General features: G+C 38.5%; 1 protein-coding gene across 1 annotated transcript in view; it reads left to right on the forward strand.

Moving 5' to 3' along the window:
• The window catches only part of RGS7 (regulator of G-protein signaling 7), a 489,491-nt gene that overhangs the window by 411,300 nt on the left and 54,592 nt on the right, over window positions 1-23,599 (forward strand). The window contains exons 6-9 of the mRNA XM_010836687.1: window positions 448-499; window positions 9,442-9,506; window positions 10,830-10,906; window positions 11,013-11,094. Coding sequence (XP_010834989.1) covers window positions 448-499; window positions 9,442-9,506; window positions 10,830-10,906; window positions 11,013-11,094 — 276 coding nt within the window. The remainder of the gene's footprint in view (window positions 1-447; window positions 500-9,441; window positions 9,507-10,829; window positions 10,907-11,012; window positions 11,095-23,599) is intronic.

The raw sequence follows: 23,599 nt of genomic DNA on the forward strand, positions 1-23,599 counted from the left end.
ATGGTTGTGCTTTTGGACATATGGAGGGCAATGATGAAATACACGAATCAACAGAATTAATTTTCTAAATATAAACTTATTTCATCATGAGTCTTAGTGAATATAATACTTTGCTTTCAGTCTTTGTGGATTAACACTTCTATTAACACTTCTGTATAAATAGTGCAATCAGTCCTTTTACCTTTATGTCAGATGACATGCAACTGTAGCAAAGGCACACTGTTTATATACATGCTGTACTTATTTAGAGGCTGAACAATTGATTAGCAAAGTAAATTTAAAAGGAAAACCTTACAGTGCCTCTCTGAGTATTTTTTTCTAGATAATAAAACACATTGTTAGCAAACTGTTCTAGATAATTGCTGAAGATAAACACGGCTCATAAACCAGGAGTCCCACTAACTCTTTATGTGTTTAACCTAAGTTCCACTTCTTTTCATTCCACAGACACCCTATTTTTGGCCATCAAATTGTTGGGAGCCGGAAAACACAGACTATGGTCAGTGCACTATTTCTTCATTTTATTGTTGACAATACCATTATGTATGGATAAATACGTGCTTGCATTTTATTGTTTGTCACTGAGAAGAGAATACTAAAAATTTCAATAGGGGGTAATATTTCTAACATTGAATTTATAAATGACCTTGTTTGGAAAGTCACCAAATCTGGTGGCAGCTTATTCCATGTTATAGTGCCTCTTGTGACTATTAAAAAAAATACTTTTCCTTTGAATAGATTAAAGAGCTATAAATAAACCTAAAAGGATTATTATTATTATTGTTACTCTACTGGAAAGAGTAACAAAGGGGTTCAGAGAGCCAGAATTTTTGTTCACCTCTTCTATTTAGCTATGATTTGTAGTAAGTCCCTTGCCTTCCACACTGCACTTTTCTCACTATTATTTGAGGGATCTTGTGATCCTGTTAGCAGAAGGTTTTGTTAAACATGAAAGGCCAAATGCAAACAAGAGAAAAGATACAGTAGGAAATTCAATCATAGTGAATCAAATTCAGTCTACTTCAAATGAACTCAGTTCAACAACCATGATTTTAATTAAACTCTTCAAGGAAACAGGCTCCTAATAAGTGCTGCTTCTTACATTTTCCTGAAGGCTACAGTTTTAAAACATTGTAATATTTCATGGTTTTTAAATATCATTTTTACGAGTATTTATTGAGGATTTGTTTCAATGCCAAGGGCCATAGTAGGTACTGGGATAAGGAGACTCTGACTTTATCTACACTATTGAGTAACTCATAGGCTAAGTGAGAAAAGAGAATTACACAAAAGAAGGTGCTGTGAAGTGCCTAGTGAATGTTAATAGTGGTATATGTAAAATAGATGGAAGTTTGTAAGAATAAGAGAATTACTTTGAGGGTTTCCAGAGTGATCTCACAAAAGAACTGAGGGCATTTGAGGTGGATTTTAAAAGAGGGGAAATTTTTCAGGAAGCAAGGCAGAGAAGGCATTTGAGGCAGAGAAAGGGCCAGCATATGCAAAGACAGAAACTTGACAGCAATCTGGCTTTCTTTGCCTCCTGGAAAGACATTTGATAGAAAACCATAGGAAAGTCCATAAAAAACCAATGAAGTCAACCCTCATTTTTGTCAAACTTGGATTTCATAGTTCATCCAGGTGGTCATGTGCCAACCAAAAATTCAAACTAACATAACTTACAGAAAACAATCTAAAAACCAGAGTACTTAACAATTAATAGAATAGATGATTCTTTTCTAGTGAGGGGAATGTTGCTTTTTTTCATCCAGGGTACACAGCAGGGTATAACTTCCCTAGTGGCTCAGACGGTAAAGAGTCTGCTCACAATGTGGGAGACCCGGCTTCAATTCTTGGGTCGGGAAGGTCACCTGGAGAAGGAAATGACAACCCACTCCAAGTATTCTTGCCTGGAAAATCCATGGACAGAGAAGCCCGGCAGGCTATAGTCCATGGGATTGCAAAGAGTGGGACACAACTGAGCAACGAACACTTTCAGGGTACGCATTCTTCAAAACTGAGACGCTTAAAGAGAAAAGTTACTTAAAAAAAAAAAAAACACAGCTTTCTGATTGGTATGTCTGAGTTGGAGAACTTTGTGGAATGTTTTGTCTATCCTGGGACTGTTCAATTCAGTTCAGTTCAGTCGCTCAGTCGTGTCTGACTCTGCAACCCCATGGACTGAAGCACTCCAGGCCTCCCTGTATCACCAACTCCCGGAGTTTACTCAAACTCATGTCCATTGAGTCGGTGATGCCATCCAACCATCTCAACCTCTGTCATCCCCTTCTCCTCCTGCCTTCAATCTTTCCCAACATCAGGGCCTTTTCAAATGAGTCAGTTCTTTGTATCAGGTGGCCCAAGTATTGGAGTTTCAGCTTCAGCATCAGTCCTTCCAATTACTATTCTGGACTGATTTCCTTTAGAATGGACTGGTTGGTTCTCCTTGCAGTTCAAGGGAATCTCAAGAGTCTTCTCCAACACCACAGTTCAAAAGCATCAATTCTTCAGCACTCAGATTTCTTTATAGTCCAACTCTGACATCCATACATGACTACTGGAAAAACCACAGCTTGACTAGACGGACCTCTGTTGGTAAAGTAATGTTTCTACTTTTTAATATGCTGTCTAGGTTGGTCATAACTTTTCTTCCAAGAAGCAAGCATCTTTTAATTTCATGGCTGCTGTCTCCATATGCAGTGATTTTGGAGCCCCAAAAAATAAAGTCTGTCACTGCTTCCAGTTTCCCCATCTATTTCCCATGAAGTGATGGGACCAGATGCCATAATCTTAGTTTTATGAATGTTGAGTGTTAAGCCAACTTTTTCACTCTCCTCTTTCACTTTCATCAAGAGTGAAAGTTCTTCTCTTTCTGCCATAAGGGTGTTGTCATCTGCATGTCTGAGGTTATTTCTCCCAGCAATCTTGATTCCAGCTTGTGCTTCATCCAGCCCAGCATTTCTCATGATGTACTCTGCATATAAGTTAAATAAGCAGGGTGACAATATACCACCTTGACGTACTCCTTTCCCTATTGGAACCGTCTGTTGTTCCATGTCCAGTTCTAACCTGGGATGGTGCCTGGGAATCATTTCACCAAAGATTATGGAGTACGAGTGAAGAAAACACCTGGACATCCGAAAAGGAGCTCACTGAGAAAAACCCAGGCGATGGAGGCAGACAGACCTGAGCTCAGTTGGTGTGTCACAGCAACATACCAACTGTGTAACTTTGGTCAAGGCTTGTTACCTCTCTGAGCCTGTCTGCTTGCTTTTCAAGAAAAAATAATAATAATACTGACTCCCTAAAATTGTTGAATGAATAAAAATGAATATGCCTAAGAAAACTGGCGTTGTTCCTCTCATACTTAATGGATCAAAATTGTTTTCGCTTGTCATTATAATTTACTGACAGATGCACTTTCCCTGTTCCTTGCATAAAGGCAAATTCTTATTCTTAATGTTCTCTCCATACATCTTTTGTGTTTTTCTTGAATATGTTAATGTTTACAATGGCAGTTCATATTTCAACACTTCATGATAGATTAATGTTTTAGTGCTAAACACGAGGAAATGGCATGGCTTACACAGAAAATAATTTATGGAACATCTCTCAAAGTCAGTCATCTCAAAATGATTAATGTCATTCGGTTTAACATTAGCTCTTGTCAGAGTCCATTTAATGAGAGTCATTGTCTAAACTTTCTCCCAAACCTGGAGAGCATTTAATTTTTAACTAAAAGTAGGCATAGTCTTTATTATTCTGTTTGTTTTTTCCCCCTGAATAAACATATTCCAGTTTATGTCTCATTTGCTTGGTTTATTATACAAGTGAAGATTAATATGCAAGTGTATTATTATACAAGTGAACAATAAAATAAATATTCAATAAAAGGTTATAGATGGCTGGATGGCATCACCGACTCAACGGACGTGAGTTTGAGTGAACTCTGGGAGTTGGTGATGGACAGGGAGGCCTGGTGTGCTGCGATTCATGGGGTCACAAAGAGTCAGACACGACTGAGCGACTGAACTGAACTGAACTGAAAAGGTTATAGACAAAGAGAAAGTGAAATGATAATGATCTCAGACACTGTACCACTCCTATAGGCAATGATGCTTTGTCTTCTGTGATTTATCTTTTTACATACAAGTATAGAAGCGATTCAAATTATCCAACTTTGAATTTCCCACCACTGTTTGTCTAAAGAACATTTATAAAGCATGAACACTTTCTTATAAAGAGGATGTTGATGCTGTAATTGAGTTGGAAGTCCCAACAGAAATAATAGTGATTACTTAGCTGTTTTTTTCTGAGACAGCATGGAACAGACAATAACTTATTGATTAAAGAAGATTTAAAGAATGCTTCTTATACTCTGTCAATATCTAATGTCTGTTTTCATCACCAATTTAAACTTGCTGGAAAGCCTCTGGAGAACATAAACATCTACAAGCCAGTTTATACGGAGAAACACTTTTCCATGGTTACCTTGGTTTCATAGAAAAATAGAATATGTTGATTGTGTTTAGTTACTAAGACAAGCCAATATGAACTAAAGGGCTATGAAAAAAACACCGTTCTTTGACAATTAAGTTGTGTGAGATTTCTGATATTTTTTCACCCAAGTACAAAAAAATAATCCAATCCAAGTAAAATGGAGTCAGGAATGAATTTCCCATGTATTTACATCAAGAATCATCTAGTATAAAGGGATTGCAATGAGAGCTGGAGGCCAAGACCCAAGGAAGTTTTTAAGAGAACTGTGGTAAGGAGTAGAGACTGTAGTGGTGGTAGGAAACTCAAGCAGAAGCGAGAGATGGTAAGTTCACTGATATTATAAGCAAACAATGCACATTGAAATTCCTGCAGATGAACACACATCAACCAACATCTTTCATCTGGCTTCTTTTGAGGGTGCAATCTCCAGTATTCAAATAGAATGTGGACCTCAAGAAATTGAAATTTCCAGTAAAGACAGGAGCTGATGCTATACTTTTATGACTCACCTCATTCACTTCACCCAAATCCTGACCCTGTTGGAGCATGTCCTGATTGAATACTTTTATATTTTTTTCATTGCTGCTGCTGCTGCTAAATTGCTTCAGTCGTGTCTGACTCTGTGCGACTGCATAGATGGCAGCCCACCAGGCTTCCCCATCCCTGGGATTCTCCAGGCAAGAATACTGGAGTGGGTTGCCATTTCCTCCTCCAATGCATGAAAGTGAAAAGTGAAAGTGAAGTCACTCAGTTGTGTCCGACTTTTCGCAACCCCATGGACTGCAGCCTACTAGACACCTCCGTCCATAGGATTTCCCAGACAAGAGTACTGGAGTGGGGTGCCATTGCCTTCTCTGATATGTTACATTAAAGTATTATTTATTTTCTTGATTAATGGGTAATTTGGCAATCTGTTGACTTACCCTGTAGGCAAATGCCTCACTCATCTCATCCTAGGGGCAACTGAAACCAATGTATGCCAACTGCAGAAAGGCAGACATGTTCTCAACATAAGGAACTTTTGACAATTTAACAATGAAAATTGTCCAGAACTTACCTTATTTTGCAGAATGATGGTTTGTGCCCCAAAATATTCCACCAATGCTCTATTTCCCTCAGGATGTTTTGAGGACCTTTAGCCTATATAGAAAGGTTCTTGGACTTCCCAGATGGCTTAGTGGTAAAGAACCTACCTGACAATGCAAGGGACATAAGAGAGGCGAGTTTGATCCCTGGTGGAGAAGATCCCCTGGTGGAAAAAATGGCAACCTACTCCAGTTCTTGCCTGGAGAATCCCTCGGATGGAGGAAATTGGCTACAGTCCATTGGGTTGTAAAAGGGTTGGACACAGCATAGCAACTAAACAACAACAAAAAAAGGGCTTTGACAGTGTCAGTGTACAACCAAACTTCCCATTTTGCTTAGGCTTAATAACTACAGGAAGCCTATTTATTTCATTTAAAGTTTTACTAAAGAAAAATAGTTAATTATGGTGACCATGAAAATAATAGACTGCTTACAATCCTTATATAGACTTTTTGACAATCAAAGAATGAAAGGGAAAATTTAAAAATAAAAAAAAAGATCTCATATAAATGAGATCATTTATAATATTGTTGTTCAGTCCCTCAGTCATGTCCAACTCTTTGCGACCCCCTAGACTGCAGCACGCCAGACTTCCCTGTCCTTCACTATCTCCCAGAGTTTGCTCGAACTCATGTCCATTGAGTCAGTGATACCACTCAACCATCACATCCTCTGTTACCCTCTTCTGCTCCTGTACTCAATCTTTCACAGCATCAGGGTCTTTTACAATTAGTCAGAATATAAGTAAGCACTAATAGGCAAACCTTACCTGCCTCCTTAGAAACCTGTATACAGGTCAAGAAGCAACAGTTAGAATCAGACATGGAAAAGCAAACTGGTTCAAAATTGGGAAAGAAGTACATCAAGGCTGTATATTGTCACCCTGCTTATTTAACTTATATGCAGAGTACATCGTGTGAAATGCCAGGCTGGATGAAGCACAAGCTGGAATGAAGATATTTGATTGCTCTATCAACTATTAATAACCTCAGATATGCAGATAACACTACCCTAATAGCAGAAAGTGAAGATGAACTAAAGAGCCTCTTGATGAAGGTGAAGGAGGAGAATGAAAAAGCTGGCTTAAAACTCAACATTCGAAAAAGTAAGATCATGATGGCATCACTGACTCAATGGACATGAGTTTGAACAAGCTCCAGGAGATGGTGAAGGACAGGGAAGCCTGGCATGCTGCAGTCCATCTACGAATTAGCGATACTATTTCATGAAGACTCAATTTTCTCAAGTCTAGCAATTAAAGCTGAAAAACATTCTTAGTGAATACACAAATCAACAACAGAGGCATTATTTTTCATTGTTTTAATATAGAGTGGTTGGTAAGGTGCAGACTATTGTTCAGTCAGCTTTTGGTCTTTGAAATTTTCTCAGCCTGGGAAGTTAAGCGACAGAAACTTCATACCCTAGGAGGTAAATATTCTATATCCTAAGACTTTCTGGATAGATAATAGAAATTTTTTGTGGCATAGAGCTGAAATAAGACTACTTCTAAGTCCAAGTGATTTGCCAAAAAAAATTTTTTTTTCTTTTAATTAAAACCTGCTTAACAAGAAATTTGGATGTCTGATTTCACATTGTCCTTGAGCAAGGAGAGGGTGTGGTTCATTCCAGCTTGTGCTTCATCCAGCCTGGCATTAGTATTCTGTTTCTACATTGTCTTAACAGAAAGAAGATTATGTTGTTATTGTTCAGTCACTCAGTCGTGTCTGGCTCTTTGCAACCCCATGGACTGCAGCACGCCAGGCTTCCCTGACCTTCACCATCTCCTGGAGCTTGCTCCAACTCATGTCTGTTGAGTCAGTGATGCCATCCAACCATCTCATCCTCTGTCATCCCCTTTGAAGGAGATTTAGATTGTTTTAAATCACACTAGACAAAAGCTTTTGTGGGAACCTGAAGAAAGTGAAGTCAGAGAGTAAACTTGAACACCTGGCAAGGTTCCAAATTTTCTTTTGGCTTAGCAATTGCATGCCTTGCCCTTCAACTCTTCCTTGACTCAGAATGTCCATGTCAGTGTGAAATCATGACTTTATCCAGTAATGAAATTTCAGAGCTGGAGGGAACCTGAGAGGTCATCCAATCTGACCATCTCAGCTAAGGATGAGGCAGCTGAGTTCCAGAGAGTGACAGGATTCGTTTAGTCAAGGTCACAAGTTATGGGCCAAGTTTTCAATGCACGAAAAAGTGAGATAAATAGAAGATTGCTGATATCTAACTCATCAGAGCATTCAGTAAAGACTTTCAATAATATATTGAAATAGTTGTTATTGAATATATTGAATAGTTGTTACTTTTTTCAGCTATTAAGGACATATACCAAATGTGGGGCTTCCTTTGTAGCTCAGTTGGTAAAGGATCTGCCTGCAATGGGTTCAATGGAGACCTGGGTTCAATTCCTGGGTCAGGAAGATCCCTGGAGAAGGAAATGGAAACCCACTCCAGTATTCTTGCCTGGTGAATCCCATGGACAGAGGAGCCTGGCAGGCTACCGTCCATGGGGTCGCAAGAGTCAGATACGACTTAGTGACTAAAACACAACACACACCAATTGTGGGTCTTCCCTGGTGGCTAAGTGGTAAAGAATCCACCCGCAATGCAGGAGACACAGGTTTCATCCCTGGGTCAGAAAGATCCCCCAGAGATAGAAATGGCAACCCACTCCAGTGTTCTTATCTGGGAAATCCCACAGACAAAGGAGCCTGACAGCCTACAGTCTTTGAGATTGCAAAGAATCAGACATGACTTAACACTGAACAACAACAAAATAAAACAAATGTGCTGTGCCTTTGCATTTCTATCATTGTTATGGAACAAATTCTGGCAAAATCAGTTTTCTGTGACTGACCTGAGCTATGCTTTCATGCTAAGTCTGAGGTGTCAGGTTCTTGTTAAAGAAGTTTCTTTTCAAGCCTAGAAATATGATTACAAGGCTGCTCAGTCTCCTACTGTTGCTCCTTTGTGAAGCTTTGGGCAGCTGTTATAATAAAAGTAAGTGATAACACACTGTACTCCCAAGTCACCATGCTGTTTGTCAAGCTCCAGTACTATTCCTCAGGCTGATTTCCTGGAATGGGAAGCAAAGGGCCAGAATTGCAAAGCCATCATAAACATTTCTCTTTAGATATAGTTTACCAGCTGGGAAAGAACAGCATCTCTGCTTAGTTTATAGGAAGGACCTAGAATTCTTCTGCCCAGCTGACTGACTGTTCAGTTCAAACCACCAGATGAAATGCCTTGGAGTTAAAATGTGTCAAGAGGAACTTCATAGAATGGAATCACTGGAACATGACTGAGCAGTTGCTGAATGCTTTTTGGAGGTTAAATCCTGTCTAGAGGCCAATACAGTACCCTGAGAGAACTTTTAATGACATATGAAATGGTTACCAAGGTTCCAAACATGTCTATTTTCTTGTAACACCTTTTTAAATTACCATTGTGTTTGAGTGGCTCAGACAATAAAGAATCTGCCTGCAATTCAGGAGACCTGGGTTCAATTCCTGGGTTGGAAAGATTCCCCTGGAGAAGGGAATAGCAACCCACTCCAGTATTCTTGTCTGTAGAATCCCATGGACAGAGGAGCCTAGCAGGATGCAGTCCTTGGGGTCACAAAGAGTTGGACACCACTGAGTGACTAACACTTTCTCTTCACTTGAATTTCAGTAATGATGTTACAGATTATTTGTTTTGTCCCCCCAGAATGATAAAATCAGAAATTTACAATTTGAGGAAAAATGACAAAGACCAATATGCTTTGGTTTATAATGCTCTATTTTTTTTATTTTTAGTGCCTCAGTGTAAATAAGCAGGCAAGAAATGATTGTGTTTTTTTCCCCCTTTTAGCGGTTTACCTCTGCAAAAGAACAATGCAAAACAAAGCAAGGCTGGAGCTGGCCGACTATGAAGCTGTAAGTACCGAGGACTTCCTGGCAAAGGAAGGTATAAGATGAGCAAGAATAAGGCCAATGGTCATTTCTGGGCACTCTGAACTTTCTACATTTATGAATCTTAGAGATCAGATTTCCAGGGAGGGACAGCATAATTACTATATCCCTTACTTGCTTACTTCCTCTCATCATTCACAGTCATGATGAAATTCTAAATACACAAATTCGGGGAAGAAGTAGGAAGTATATATTATTTGCTAAAACTGATTTAATATAAAAGTTTTATGTATGTTGTCATTTGTTTTTAGTCACTCACTAAGTCGTGTCTCTTTGTGACTCCATGAATGTAGCCCTCCAGGGTTCTCTGTCCATGGGATTTCTGCCAGGCAAGAATACTGGAGTGAGTTGCCATTTCCTTCTTCAGGGGATTTTCCTGACCCAGAGATCGAACCTGCATCTCCTGCATTGGCAGGCAGATTCTTTGCCATTGAGCCACCAGGAAGCCCAAAATCTTTATGTGTATACATATATATATATAGTAGTATATACTATATATAATGAAGATATCCAAACTTCGAGAATTAAAGAGTGTTTACACTGGGAAAATGGTTTTTGCAAAATCTTTAGGTTGGTCACCATCAACAGATTAAATTGACCTCATGTAATCTGTTCAGATGATTGCTATCTTCTGATTTACTAAACTTAGAGCACTATCTGTAAATAGGTAGTAGGGGGCCAAAGGTTTATATTTTTCTCAAAAACCAGATAAACTTATTGAATCAGTAGTAGAAATGTACTGATTTCTTATTCAGTAAAATGGGCAGAGAAAAATCCAATGAATTACTGTTGAGCACTTTTTAATGTAAGTTTAGTATTTGGGGTTTTTAGTTATACTTGCTAATATTGATGTTTGTAATAGGCTTTCCTATGTCCTCTGTGACTGTTAATTTGAGGATTAGCTGCATTTAGTGAGCATGACTTATCATTCCAAGTACACTTACTCCAAGAAATTTTGATTTGTTTTCTTGGTAAGTACATATGGTACAACCGGGCAGAAACAGATAGCTTTTGGGCTTCCCTGTGGCCCTGTGGGTAAAGAATCCGCCTGCAATGTGGGAGACCTAGGTTCGATCCCTGGATTGGGAAGAGTCCCTGGAGAAGGGAAAGGCTGCCCACACCAATATTCTGGTCTGGAGAATTCCATGGACTGTATAGTCCATGGGATCGCAGAGTTGGACACGACTGAGCAATTTCCACTTTCACTTTTCACATATGGTAGATAAACTAGAAGGGGGCATAGTAAGGCTGAGCTCCAGAATGTCTTCTCCGTGGTATATTTTACAGGAGAGCTTGGCCAGGCTACAGAGAGCATTTGCCCGGAAGTGGGAGTTCATTTTTATGCAAGCAGAAGCACAAGCAAAGTGAGTCCTTGTGAGTCTTTTGGAAGATTTGTTCAAGTTGTGGCCTTTTACCCACAGAGGCACTATGATTAACACTGCTTACTGTTCATTGCTGTGATGTTAACAGAGTGGACAAGAAGAGAGACAAGATTGAAAGGAAGATCCTTGACAGTCAAGAGAGAGCGTTCTGGGATGTACACAGACCTGTGGTGAGCAAGCACACGCACCAACATTGTCTGAATTCATAATTTCAGCCTTTGGAAAGTAAAGGAAGAATGTAGTAACTCCGTTTTTCTGCCCCCCGCCCCCGAAGTCGGTGAATTTAGAAGAGTGCCGCCGTTAAAGCGACTAGAGTTCAATAGTATAATATTTAATTTATAGGACTGCTTTTTTCTAACGTGACACTACTTGCATACTCACTTTTTGCTTCTGAGGTGCCTGATACTTTCATGCACTTGAAGGAAAGAAGTCTGCAACAAAGGAGTTTGGCATGGCTTCCAAACTATTTTTTCTGAATTTATAGTAAAAGTCTGAGTTAAAATGTTATTCCTCCACTAATTTTTCCTTTTTAAAACCTACTAATAGGCTGCCTTGAATGTCAGCTTTAATGGAAACATTTTAGGTGGCTCTGCTTCAGCTTAGCTCATTCTTCTGATAATGTAACTGGTCATTGAATCTATATACAATAACTTAGCTGGCTTTCTTATATAGTAATGTTATACTAATAGTAATGTTAAACCATATGAGCCAGAGTAACAAATAACAAACAACCTTGATTAATACCAGAAAACTTTGTGTAAGGAGTTAAACAATGGTTATGAGCTTATATCTTTAAACATAGACCTAGAGAATGGTATTTATATAGTATTATTAAATAACAGGATCACAGCAAGAGATGAATCAAGATTCTTTGAGACTATCTTAAAATTTTCCTCTCAGCTACCTGTGGGAATGGGCCAAAATAGGTCTGTTTTCCAAAGGTTTGTATACGCATGTCTATATATATATATATATATATATGATTAAAATTTAAATTTTATATATATTTAAATTCTAGATATTAATTCAACTGTCAGATTTCATATGGAATTTTTTTGAATTCACAAAAAATTAGAATTGAAACTTAACTGTCTTTCCTACTCAAAATTCAGCTTGAGTTTTATTGCTCATGGTGTGAAAAAGATTGTGAGGTCACATGCATAAGTATTGCAAGGATATGAAGTAGGATTTTTGCTTGTTTTAAGCCATCTCTAGAAACTGGTTAATAAGTTATGCCCTCATGTTCGTCCACTTTATGCTCCTGAACATCTGAGGGCCCATCTCTAGCCTAGTTTAAATCTGATGACTCTTGGCAACTCAAGAGGACTTGCTCCATGTCGGATCCCCTTCTCTGCCCACATCTATTCCACAGCAAAAAATGCTCTCAGATTATGTAAATTGATCCCACCTCAACACACTTGCCTGTTCAGTCGCCCAGGAATTACTCAGCCAGTCCCGTGCCTTCTATGTGCCCTGTAACCATCGTGAGTAGGCTCCAGTCCTGTTTCTCCTCAGAGCAAGGCACTCATGAATGTTCTCCAGGGGGCCCCTGCTGTGCCCCTCACTAGATGTTCATTTAGAAAGTCCTCCCAAAGAGCACCTGGAGGCAGAAACCACCCTGAAGCTGTTAGTTCCATTTCCCTTATTCAATTTGTGGATGCCTCTGCTTGGCTTTATATCTCTTAAAATGAACATGTTATGCAATTCTTGCTTACTGTTTGTTTTCTAGAGGGGAAAAAAAACAGAGCTTTGGGTTACCTGCATGATTCTGAGAATGTAATGCGCCTAACCCAACCCTACCTTCAGTTATGTATGTTTTATATTACAACTGTGTATCCCGTTGGAAGAAATGTTTTTGAAGTGGTTCCAGGTGTGTGTGAAGTGATGACACTTGTCTGGAGGCCGTATCAGTCACACAGGTCCTGCCCTGTGTCTGGATTTTAGAATTCTGAGTGCCTACTGAGGATTAATTGACAGAGATGATGCTGGCAGGATTGTTAAGCAGGACACTCCTAAAAGAGTTTTAATGGCTATCTCCCCAGCAAAATACACAAGCTATATTTCTATTCACTGGCTGTAGTGTTAATTAAACAATAAGAAGAAGAACTTTCTAAGATAACTATACCTCCAAAAATGTCCTTATTTTTATTTTGGTTTTAAAAAACTCTTATTACAAAATTATGAACACACTACTGCGTGTTTTTAAAGTATAGAAATTAATATTCTCATTGGAATAAAAGACTCTATTCAAATTTCACAGACTTATAAACATTTTAATTAAAACACTTTTAAGCTATATAGTTATATTTTTCCTGTATTGCTTTAGATTTATGAATATATTAAGTATCTTTGTTCTCAAAGACAAAAATGGAGTTATCCTAGCAGTACTGTTTGTTGATTTGTTTCATTTTATTTCCTCTTGCATAATCCTACTCTTTAACCTTAGCAGAGAACAATTAATCCTGATAAAGCTTTTACTAGTTTAAGTCAAGGTGATACACTATACTGCATTTTGTTTGGTTTGCTTTGATTTGATCTGGTTTGATGCTGTCATTTATTTAATTAAAATAGGCTGGAAATAATTAGCGAGAAATACAGTCAGGAAGGAGAAATCTCAAAAAGAAGCTCAGAATCTTTAAAGTATACTTAAAGTAGAATATTGTAAAATATTATGAGTTTATAGTTAGAGATGTAGAAAATATATGTAATGTGATTTTTTAAATGAAATCACTTAACACAGTATACTCATTTATTGCATTTAATACCTTTTTAAAATAAATTTAGCTTCCCTAAGTACGTCCATGTTTACTCCCCCCCAAAAAAAGTTAAAGTCATAACACTGAGAAGGACTCTTCGTTATTAAGGACTCCAGACAGAATTGTCAAACACTAACTACAGTAAGTGCCTACACATGAACCTTCAAGTTGCAGACTTGAGAACGTGCACCCTCGTGTCCGCACACATAAGTTAGTTCACTTGTCTGGCGTACATTGTCATGTGCATGCATCCTCTGCAAGTGGTTATGTTTTTGTGTGCTTTACTGTACAGTAATGTATAGAGTTCAGTAGTATAGTATATTTACTTCAAGCTATTAGTCGATCTATAAGAGGACAACTTCATTGAACTCCTGGCTGTGCAGCACAGGGAGCTTACTAATGAAAACCTGATGGAATTGGAGCCCAGAGAAAGGACAAAGAGGGACAAGAGAAAGAAGAAGTAACTAGTGAACAAGAGATTTACAGCACAGGAAATGGCAAGGGGATTTTCTTTATTTGAGAAGGCAAGGTTAGCTTTTGAGGCACAGGACCCAAACACAGAATGGTATATGAAGGTTGTAGCAGCCGTTCAGAATGAAATCCAGTGCTACTATGTCATCTATGATGAGAAAAAAAGGGCTACTACTCAGACATCCCTGGATCATTTTTTCAAGAAGATAGAATTGAATCCAACAAGGAACCAGAATTTTTGCCATCAAATTTAGGCATGAATGAAATTTCAGCTTGCCCTCCATCTCTTATTGCTGACAGTCCTTCAGCTCTACCATCTCCCACTTCCTCTCTCTCCTCCAGTCAGTAACTCTTCTTACCTGTTCACTTGATGCCAGCCCCTGTATGCCAGTTGTACGGTACTCCTGAACCTTTCAAGATATTGTATTGTAAGATTAAAAATGTTTTCTTTATTTTTTGTTTTTATGTATTATTTGTGTGAAAATTATTGTAAACCTGTTACAGCACAGTACTAGATAGCCAGTGGTGTTAGTTGGGTACACAGGCTAACAATGTTAGACTTAACGAAAAAAATTAGACTTCCCAAGGTGTTCTTGGAAGGAACTCATTTATATGTAGGGGACTTACTGTATTCAAGATAATAGTAGGGGAAATAGACCAAATTGTAACAAATGTCAAAGATAATTTGGGATATGGGTTGACTTGTGTATTTAGTGTTTTGATACTTTTATAAAAGCCCCTTCAAGGGCTAATGGAGTCTTGTTGTTTAGTTGCTACGTTATGTCCAGCTCTTTGCGACCCAATGGACTGCAGCACAGAAGACTCCTCTGTCCTCCACTGTCTCCCAGAGTTTGTTCAAATTCATGTCCATTGAGTCGGCAATGATTTAACCATCTTAGTCTATATTAACTGAGTTCAAGCAACTAGTTGGGTGCCAGGTGGCTCATTTGTGTCCGATTCTTTGTTACCCCCTGGTCTGTAGCCTACCAGGCTCCTCCATCCATGAGATTCTCGAGGCAAGGATACTGGAGTGGGTTGCTATTTCCTTCTCCATTGAGCAACTAGTTAAATTGCAGTAAAAATTATGTTTGTCACAGTGCTAAAGAGTTTAACTGACACTAACTTCCAAGTATTTGTTTTAATATTTTCAGATTATAATTTCTTGAAGATCAGAGAGTTTGAAATTTTCTATACATTTCCTGTAAATCATTTTTTTATTTGAATAAATTAGTGTGGAGTGTCTGGTGAAGCATGTGTGTGTATGCACAAAGCCCATTAAAATTTGGGGTTTAAAAGTGTCTGAAGAAGAGGTTATAGATTTGCATAATAAGTTTGAGAATTCAATAAGATTCAAAGTTTTTATAACCTACTGAATTAGATCTAAGTGATTCTAAGGAAATACAACCATCATGGAGGGAAAAAAGTAGTCTAGTGAATTGGCCTTTCAAAGAAGAATGGTCCTGATATCTGGAACCAAACTTGTTCCTCACGGCCCTATTGTGGTGCCAGCTTATATCCTTAGCGCTGACTTTGGTTTTTTGTTTGTTAGTTACATTTTTTTCAGCTTAATGAGGTGTACTTGACAAACTAAATTGTAAGATACTTAAAGTGTACAATATGATGATTTTATATATGTGTTCTTTGTGAAAGGACTCCTGCCATCAAGTTAGTTAACCCTGACTTTGAAAGTTGATCTAAAGAGATGGAGTGTAGGGAACCTGGGCACATTCATATGTGCAAGGTAGAGTCAGCCGTAGAGAGTGAATCACCTCTCCTCTCACCTTGGAAATCCATAGTGACCTGTGGGAGCTCTAGGGTTATACTTTAAGACAGTACTGTGGGTGAACATTATTTATACCACAAACTATAAAGCACAAGGCCACAATTATAAATATTCTTGCAGATACACTATGACAGGCATCACCTTGGCACATTTATGTTGAGGACCATAGAGGGGAACCTGGTATAAGGTTAAGATACAGATATTTTTAAAAAATTTTGTTCAAGTGTACCATACATACTAGAAATGCATATCAAATCCATAATGAAATGGCACCTCACACCAGTTAGAATGGCAGTTCTAAAAAGATAAGAGATAATAAGTGTTGGTGAGGATATGGAGCAAAATTCTGTGCACTGTCCTGGTGGGAATGTAAATTGGTGCAACCACTATGGAAACAGTAAGGAGGTTTCTCAAAATATTAAAAATAAAACTGCAATATGATCCAGCATTTCCACTTTTGGGTATTTAACCAAAATAAATGAAAACATGAACTTAAAAAAGCACCCTCATGTTCAATGCAGCATTATTTACAATAGATGCAACCTAAGTGCTCATTGATGGGTGAGTGAATAAAGAAAATGTGGACACAGGGATACCTCAGGGATAGTGTAGGTTTAGTTCTAGAGCACCACGATAAGTCATAGAGAATGTTTGCTTTACCAGTGTATATAAAAGTCATGTTACATGATATGGTGATCTATTAAGTGTGCAATAGCATTATGTCTAAAAACTAATGTCCATGCCTTCACTTAAAAATACTTTCTTGCTCAAAAATGCTAACCATCATCTGAACCTTCAGCAAGTCATAGTTGTAATGTCAAGGATCACAGATCACCATCAGATCAGATCAGATCAGATCAGTCGCTCAGTCGTGTCTGACTCTTTGCGACCCCATGAATCACAGCACACCAGGCCTCCCTGTCCATCACCAACTTCCGGAGTTCACTGAGACTCACGTCCATCGAGTCAGTGATGCCATCCAGCCATCTCATCCTCTGTCGTCCCCTTCTCTTCTTGCCCCCAATCCCTCCCAGCATCAGAGTCTTTTCCAATGAGTCAACTCTTCACATGAGGTGGCCAGAGTACTGAAGTTTCAGCTTTAGCATCATTCCTTCCAAAGAAATCTCAGGGCTGATCTCCTTCAGAATGGACTGGTTGGATCTCCTTGCAGTCCAAGGGACTCTCAAGAGTCTTCTCCAACACCACAGTTCAAAAGCATCAATTCTTCGGTGCTCAGCCTTCTTCACAGTCCAACTCTCACATCCATACATGACCACAGGAAAAACCATAGCCTTGACTAGACGGACCTTTGTTGGCAAAGTAATGTCTCTGCTTTTGAATATGCTATCTAGGTTGGTCATAACTTTCCTTCCAAGGAGTAAGCGTCTTCTAATTTCTTGGCTGCAGTCACCATCTGTAGTGATTTTGGAGCCCAGAAAAATAAAGTCTGACACTGTTTCCACTGTTTCCCCATCTATTTCCCATGAGGTGATGGGACCGGATGCCATGATCTTCGTTTTCTGAATGTTGAGCTTTAAGCCAACTTTTTCACTCTCCACTTTCACTTTCATCAAGAGGCTTTTTAGTTCCTCTTCACTTTCTGCCATAAGGGTGGTATCATCTGCCTATCTGAGGTTATTGATATTTCTCCCGGCAATCTTGATTCCAGCTTGTGTTTCTTCCAGTCCAGCGTTTCCCATGATGTACTCTGCGAAAAAGTTTGAAATATTGTGAGAATTACCAAACTTACTCAGGGACACAGAATGCACAAGTACTGTGGGAATAATGGTGCTGATAGATTTGCTTGACGCAGGGCTGACACAAACCCCTTCAGTTTCTACAATGATGCAGTATCTGTAGCTCCCCAGCTGGCACAGTGGTAAAGAATCTGCCTGCCAATGCAGGAGATGCAAGAGAAGTACGTGGGTTCAATCCCTGGGTCAGGAAGATCCCCTGGAGGAGGAAATGGCAACCCACTCCAGTATTCTATTCTTGCCTGGAAAATCCCATGGACAGAGGAGCCTGGGGGGCTATGGTCCATAGGGTGCATAAAGAGTGGGACATGACTGAGCACTGACATGCACATGACATCTGTGAAGAACAATAAAAAGTGTGATAAAATGAGCTGTCCCTTATGTATGTACATATGTAAGTGTTTGTGTACACATATGTACATACACAAACACATTTGTAGTTCAGTCATAAAAAAATAAAATCTTGCCATTTGTGACAGCATGGGCATGTGAAATAAGTTAGAGAATGACCAATACAATATCATTTCACTTATGTGTAGAACCCAAAAAATATACTCTTAGATACAGATTGGTGGCTGCTAGAGGTTGGGGGTTGGGATGCTGGGAGAAATGGTGTGAAGGGGGTAAACAGGGACAGACTTCCAGTTTTAAAAGAAGTAAGTCCTGGAGATATGATGTATAGCACCTTGACTTTAGTCACTAATACCGAAGTGTGTATTGAAAAGTTGCTAAGACAGTAGATTTTAAAAATACTCATCATGAGGAAAGAAGTTTAAACTGTGTGGTGATAAACGTTAAGTAGACTTATTATCTAGTTTTGCAATATATACATATATTGCAATATTATTTTGTAATATATACATATATTAAATCATTATATTGTACACCTGAAGTGAATATAATGTTATATGTCAATTATATCTCAATAATAATTTTCTAAAGGATGGCCTACATACAGAAAATTGCACAAAGCTTAAGTGCACAATGAATTTTCAAGAATTGAACAGAACCAGTTCACCAGCCTTGACTGGCAAAGCAATGACAAACCTAGACAGCATATTAAAAAGCAGAAACATTATTTTGCCTACAAAAGTCCATTTAGTCAAAATTTTGGTTTTCCTAGTAGTCATATACAAATGTGAAAGCTGGACAATAAAAAAGGCCTAGCGCCAAAGAATTGAGGCCTTCAAACTGTGGTGTTGGAGAAGACTCTTGAAAGTCTCTTGGACTGCACGGAGATCACACCAGTCAATCCCAAAGGAAATCAACCCTGAATATTCATTGGAAGGACTGATGCTGAAGCTGAAGCTCCAATATTTTGGTCACCTGATGAGAAGAGCTGACTCACTGAAAAAGACCCTGATGCCGAAACTATTGAAAGCAGGAGAAGGGGACAACAGAGGATGAGATGGTTGGACGGCATCACTGACTCAATGGACATGAGTTTGAGCAAACTCCAGGGCATGGTGAAGGACAGGGAAGCCTGGCATGCTGCAGTCCATGGGGTCACAAAGAGTCAGACACAACTGAGTGACTGAACAACAACAAAGGCACCAGGATCCCAGAGCCCTACCAGGGACCGTTCCAGTCACTGCTGCCTAGGTCAGTGGTAACTTCTCATACCATAGATACGTTTGCTTATTTCTGTCTTTATATAAATGGAATTATTAATATCACTCTTCTCATATTCAACATCTTCCTTTGAGAGTCTTTCATGTTATTGCATATAGTTATAATTTGTTTATCCCCATTACTGTATTAGTATTCTGCTATATGACAGTAGAGGGTTTCATGATATATTGATGCTAAATTAACTTCCATAGGGTTAACACTCCAGTATTATATCCATAATTTTGATTTTCAATTTATTATTTTCACTAACTTGTTATATTCATGATTCAACTTAAGTTACTCCAGACTTTTGTTTATCACACAAAACCATCAGCTCAGTCTCTTTAATTTAGGTTCAAAAGCAATGCAGACCTCAAAATAAAATAGAAAAACAAGGTGAATGATATTATATGTTATCACATATAATACAGGAGTAATCTTATTTATATATAGAACTCATATATCAGTGAGAAAATATCAAAGAAGTAAAAAATGTAATGGGAAACATTTATATTTTTACCTATTAAATTTTCAAACAATTTTTAAAAGGTAATATGACCATATATCTGCATACAATCTCACACTCTTAGGTCCAAAGGTCTATTTTAATTCTTTGGTTGTTGCAAGAGGCATAAGTAAATAGATAGGTAGGTGGATGGATAGATAGGTATGTAGGTAGATAGACAGACAAGACAGAGGGACAGGCAGATGTGTAGAGAGAAGACTGAAAAGATATATACATGAATATCAACAATAGTTTATTTATGAATGCTGAAATTCTGTTGATTTTATCTTTTTATGCTAATCTGTTTTAAAATTAAAATTTGATATGTTTACGTATTCAGTAAGAAAAATCAATAATAGTTTTAAAAAATGAATCAAGACTTCCAGTCCAGCATTGAAAGATCTTGGAAATTATCACTCTCAGTCTCACAATAAGAAAAAGAGCTGAATAAACTGAAAATCAACAATTTTTCTTACATTCATCTCAGAATGAGGTCATTACGTAAAATGCTGTAAGTGCCCAAAACTGGAGAGACAGGTGAATACAGGAAATCACAATTTACCAGAAGCCCAAGAGCAGAAACCTCCAAGGAACCGATACTGGGGTAAGAAACTTAACCTGTAATGGACAAATAGCTGGAGGTTCAGAGAAGACTAACTTGAAAGTTAAGACTCCAAAGGAGCCCAGTCTTGAGGCGACACCACACACTTGTGAGTTTTGCCTCCAGGAATTCTACCAGATTCTCACAGTGAAGTTTGAAGAGAAATCCCTTTGTACATCTCTCAGGGGAAGGGAAAAAGGAACTATTTTCAAATACTCTCAGAACATTCTCATCTTCTTAACTAGATCTGCCTTTAAGAGAAACTGATCGGAGTTGTACAGGAACTTCACCAACACAAAGAAAAGGAAATACCAGACTCTAATCCTGGTCTCACCCAAGTGAGGTGGAAAAAAAAAAAAAAAATTGGAGAGAAATTTGTAAAGGTTACAGCCCCAGAGCACAGGCTCACGAAAAGAATGGCACCTAACCCTAGAACTATAGAATGCTTCCACTCCCTCTGCGCCAGCCACAACATTAAGAGAGTCTAAACAACAACAGGGAACTGCAAAGGAAAAAACTGCACATCTCAAGCCTTATTTAGGAAGCCTTAAGGAGGGATTCTATTTTGGGGGCTTTAAAATCACTGCAGATGGTGACTGCAGCTATGAAATTAAAAGACACTTACTCCTTGGAAGGAAAGTTATGACCAACTTAGACAGCATATTAAAAAGCAGAGAAATTACTTTGCTGACAAAGGTCCATCTAGTCAAAGCTATGGTTTTTCCAGTGGTCATGTATGGATGTGAGAGTTGGACTGTGAAGAAAGCTGAGCGCCGAAAAATTGATGCTTTTGAACTGTGGTGTTGGAGAAGACTCTTGAGAGTCCCTTGGACTGCAAGGAGATCCAACCAGTCCATCCTAAAGGATCAGTCCTGGGTGTTCATTGGAGGGACTGATGCTAAAGCTGAAACTCCAATACTTTGGCCACCTGATGCGAAGAGCTGATTCATTGAAAAAGACCCTGATGCTGGGAAAGATTGAAGGCAGGAAGAGAAGGGGATGACAGAGGATGAGCTGGTTGGATGGCATCAACGACTCAATGGACATGAGTTTGGGTAAACTCTGGGAGTTGGTGAGGGACAGAGAGGCCTGGCATGCTGCAGTCCATGGGGTCGCAAAGAATTGGACACGACTGAGCGACTGAACTGAACTGAGAGAGAGGTTTCCCTGGTGGCTTAGTGGATAAGAATCCATTTGCCAGTGCAGGAGACATGTGTTTGATCCCTGATCAGGAAGATCCCACATGCCGATCCCATGTGCCACAGCTATTAAGCCTGTGCTCTAGAGCCCGGGAACTGCAACTACTGAAGCCCAGGAGCCCTAGAGAAGCCACTGCAATGAGAGGCCTGTGTACCTCAACAAAGAGTAGCCCCCGGCCCCCCACCGCTTGCCGGGTTAGAGAAAAGCCCTTGCAGCAATGAAGACCCAGCAAAACCAAAAATAAATAAATAAATAATGTTTGTGTTTTAAAAAGCCTAAGGGAAACCTGAAGACAACTGGGGAGACACAAACAAGGAAAGCAGAGGAAAGTTTATCTCTGCTGTAACAAAAGAAAGCAGTAAATACAGCTTCTTCTCTAGCTAGATGTGCAAACCACACAATAAACACCTGTTTGCCTCAGGGCCTTTACCCGATACATGATAACTGGCTTTCAACAAAAAATTCACATAGAGTAAAAGGGAAGAAAAAAAGCAGCTCAAACAGACACATTAAGCATCGGAATCAGACTCAAATATGGCAGAGATGTCAAAACTATCAAACTAAGGATTTGAAACATGTATGAAAAATGTGCTAAGGCTTCTAATAGAGGAAATGAACAACATAAAGGAATAAAGAATAGAGGTATAAACATAAATATAAAAACTCTAAGAAAGAATCAGAGGAAAATGTTAGAATAAAAAATGCCTTAACATTAAATGAAAAATACACTTGATATGCTCATAAATAGACTGGACATGGCCAAGCAAATAATCAGTGAGCTTGAAAAAATGTCAATAGAAATTTCCAAAGCCAAAATGCAAAGAGAAAAAGGATGAAAAAGACAAGAGCTGTGAAATAATTATTAAAGGTGTCACATACATATAATAGGAATACCAGAAAGACAAACAAGAGAGCAAGAAGAGAAGAAATATTTGAAGCAGTGATGAGCCATCATTTCTGAAAATTAACCGAGAGCCAGGAAGCTTAGAGAAAACCACCAGACTAAATATCAAAACATCCAAACCTAGACATAACACATTTAAATTTCAGAAAGTGGACAAATCTTCAGAGAAGCCAGAGGAAAAAGAAACACTTTACATAGGGAGGAAAAAGATTAACGGTTGCATCAGACTTTTAGAAATCATGCAAGCAGGAGAGCAGAGTGAAATATTTTGTGTTGAAAGAAAAAAAAAAAAAACTTTCGAATTCTATCCAGCAAAATTATCCTTTATAAGTGCAGGAGATAAATAAAAATTGAGGGACTCTGTCATCAGGGGACTTGCAAGAAATGTGGAATATCTTTAGAAAGAAGGAAATACCATAGGTCAGAAACTCAGGTCTATTTTTTTATTTTTAATTATCGTTCAAATGATGATAGCAGTGTTAAAGGGTACAGAAAGGAGAAGGCATTGGGAATAACCTATTATAAGGTAATTGAATGGAGTAGTATAGTGTGATTTGAAAGAGGAGTCTGATTAGATGTAAGTATGTATTGCAAACCAAAAGGCAACCACTGAGGAAAGTTTAAAATGAAATAGAATTAATATGTTAAGAAAGGCAAACAAAAGGAATAGCAAAAATTCTCAACTGAAAACATAGAAGGTAGAAAAATAGAAAAAATAAAAGGAAAAGAATCAGAGCAATGGCAACGAATAGAAAACTATGAAAAAGATATGGCAGGTATTAATCCAGCTATATTATGATCTCTTTAAACAGTGGTGGCCTAAATACACCAGTTAAAAGGGAGAGACTATCAGAGTGAATGAAAACCTAAAACCTAATTATATATTAAGAAACTCAGTTAAGTATAAAGACAGAGGTACAGATTAGAAGTAAAGTAAAGCTATGGAGAAAGTAAAGGGATGCTACCACTAGTAAACCTAGATAGCATATTGAAAAGCAGAGACATTACTTTGTCAACAAAGGTCCGTCTAGTCAAGGCTATGGTTTTTCCTGTGGTCATGTATGGATGTGAGAGTTGGACTGTGAAGAAG

This window comes from Bison bison, unplaced genomic scaffold, assembly GCF_000754665.1.
Source record: "Bison bison bison isolate TAMUID 2011002044 unplaced genomic scaffold, Bison_UMD1.0 scf7180017864064, whole genome shotgun sequence".
NCBI classification, from domain to species: Eukaryota; Metazoa; Chordata; class Mammalia; order Artiodactyla; family Bovidae; genus Bison; species Bison bison.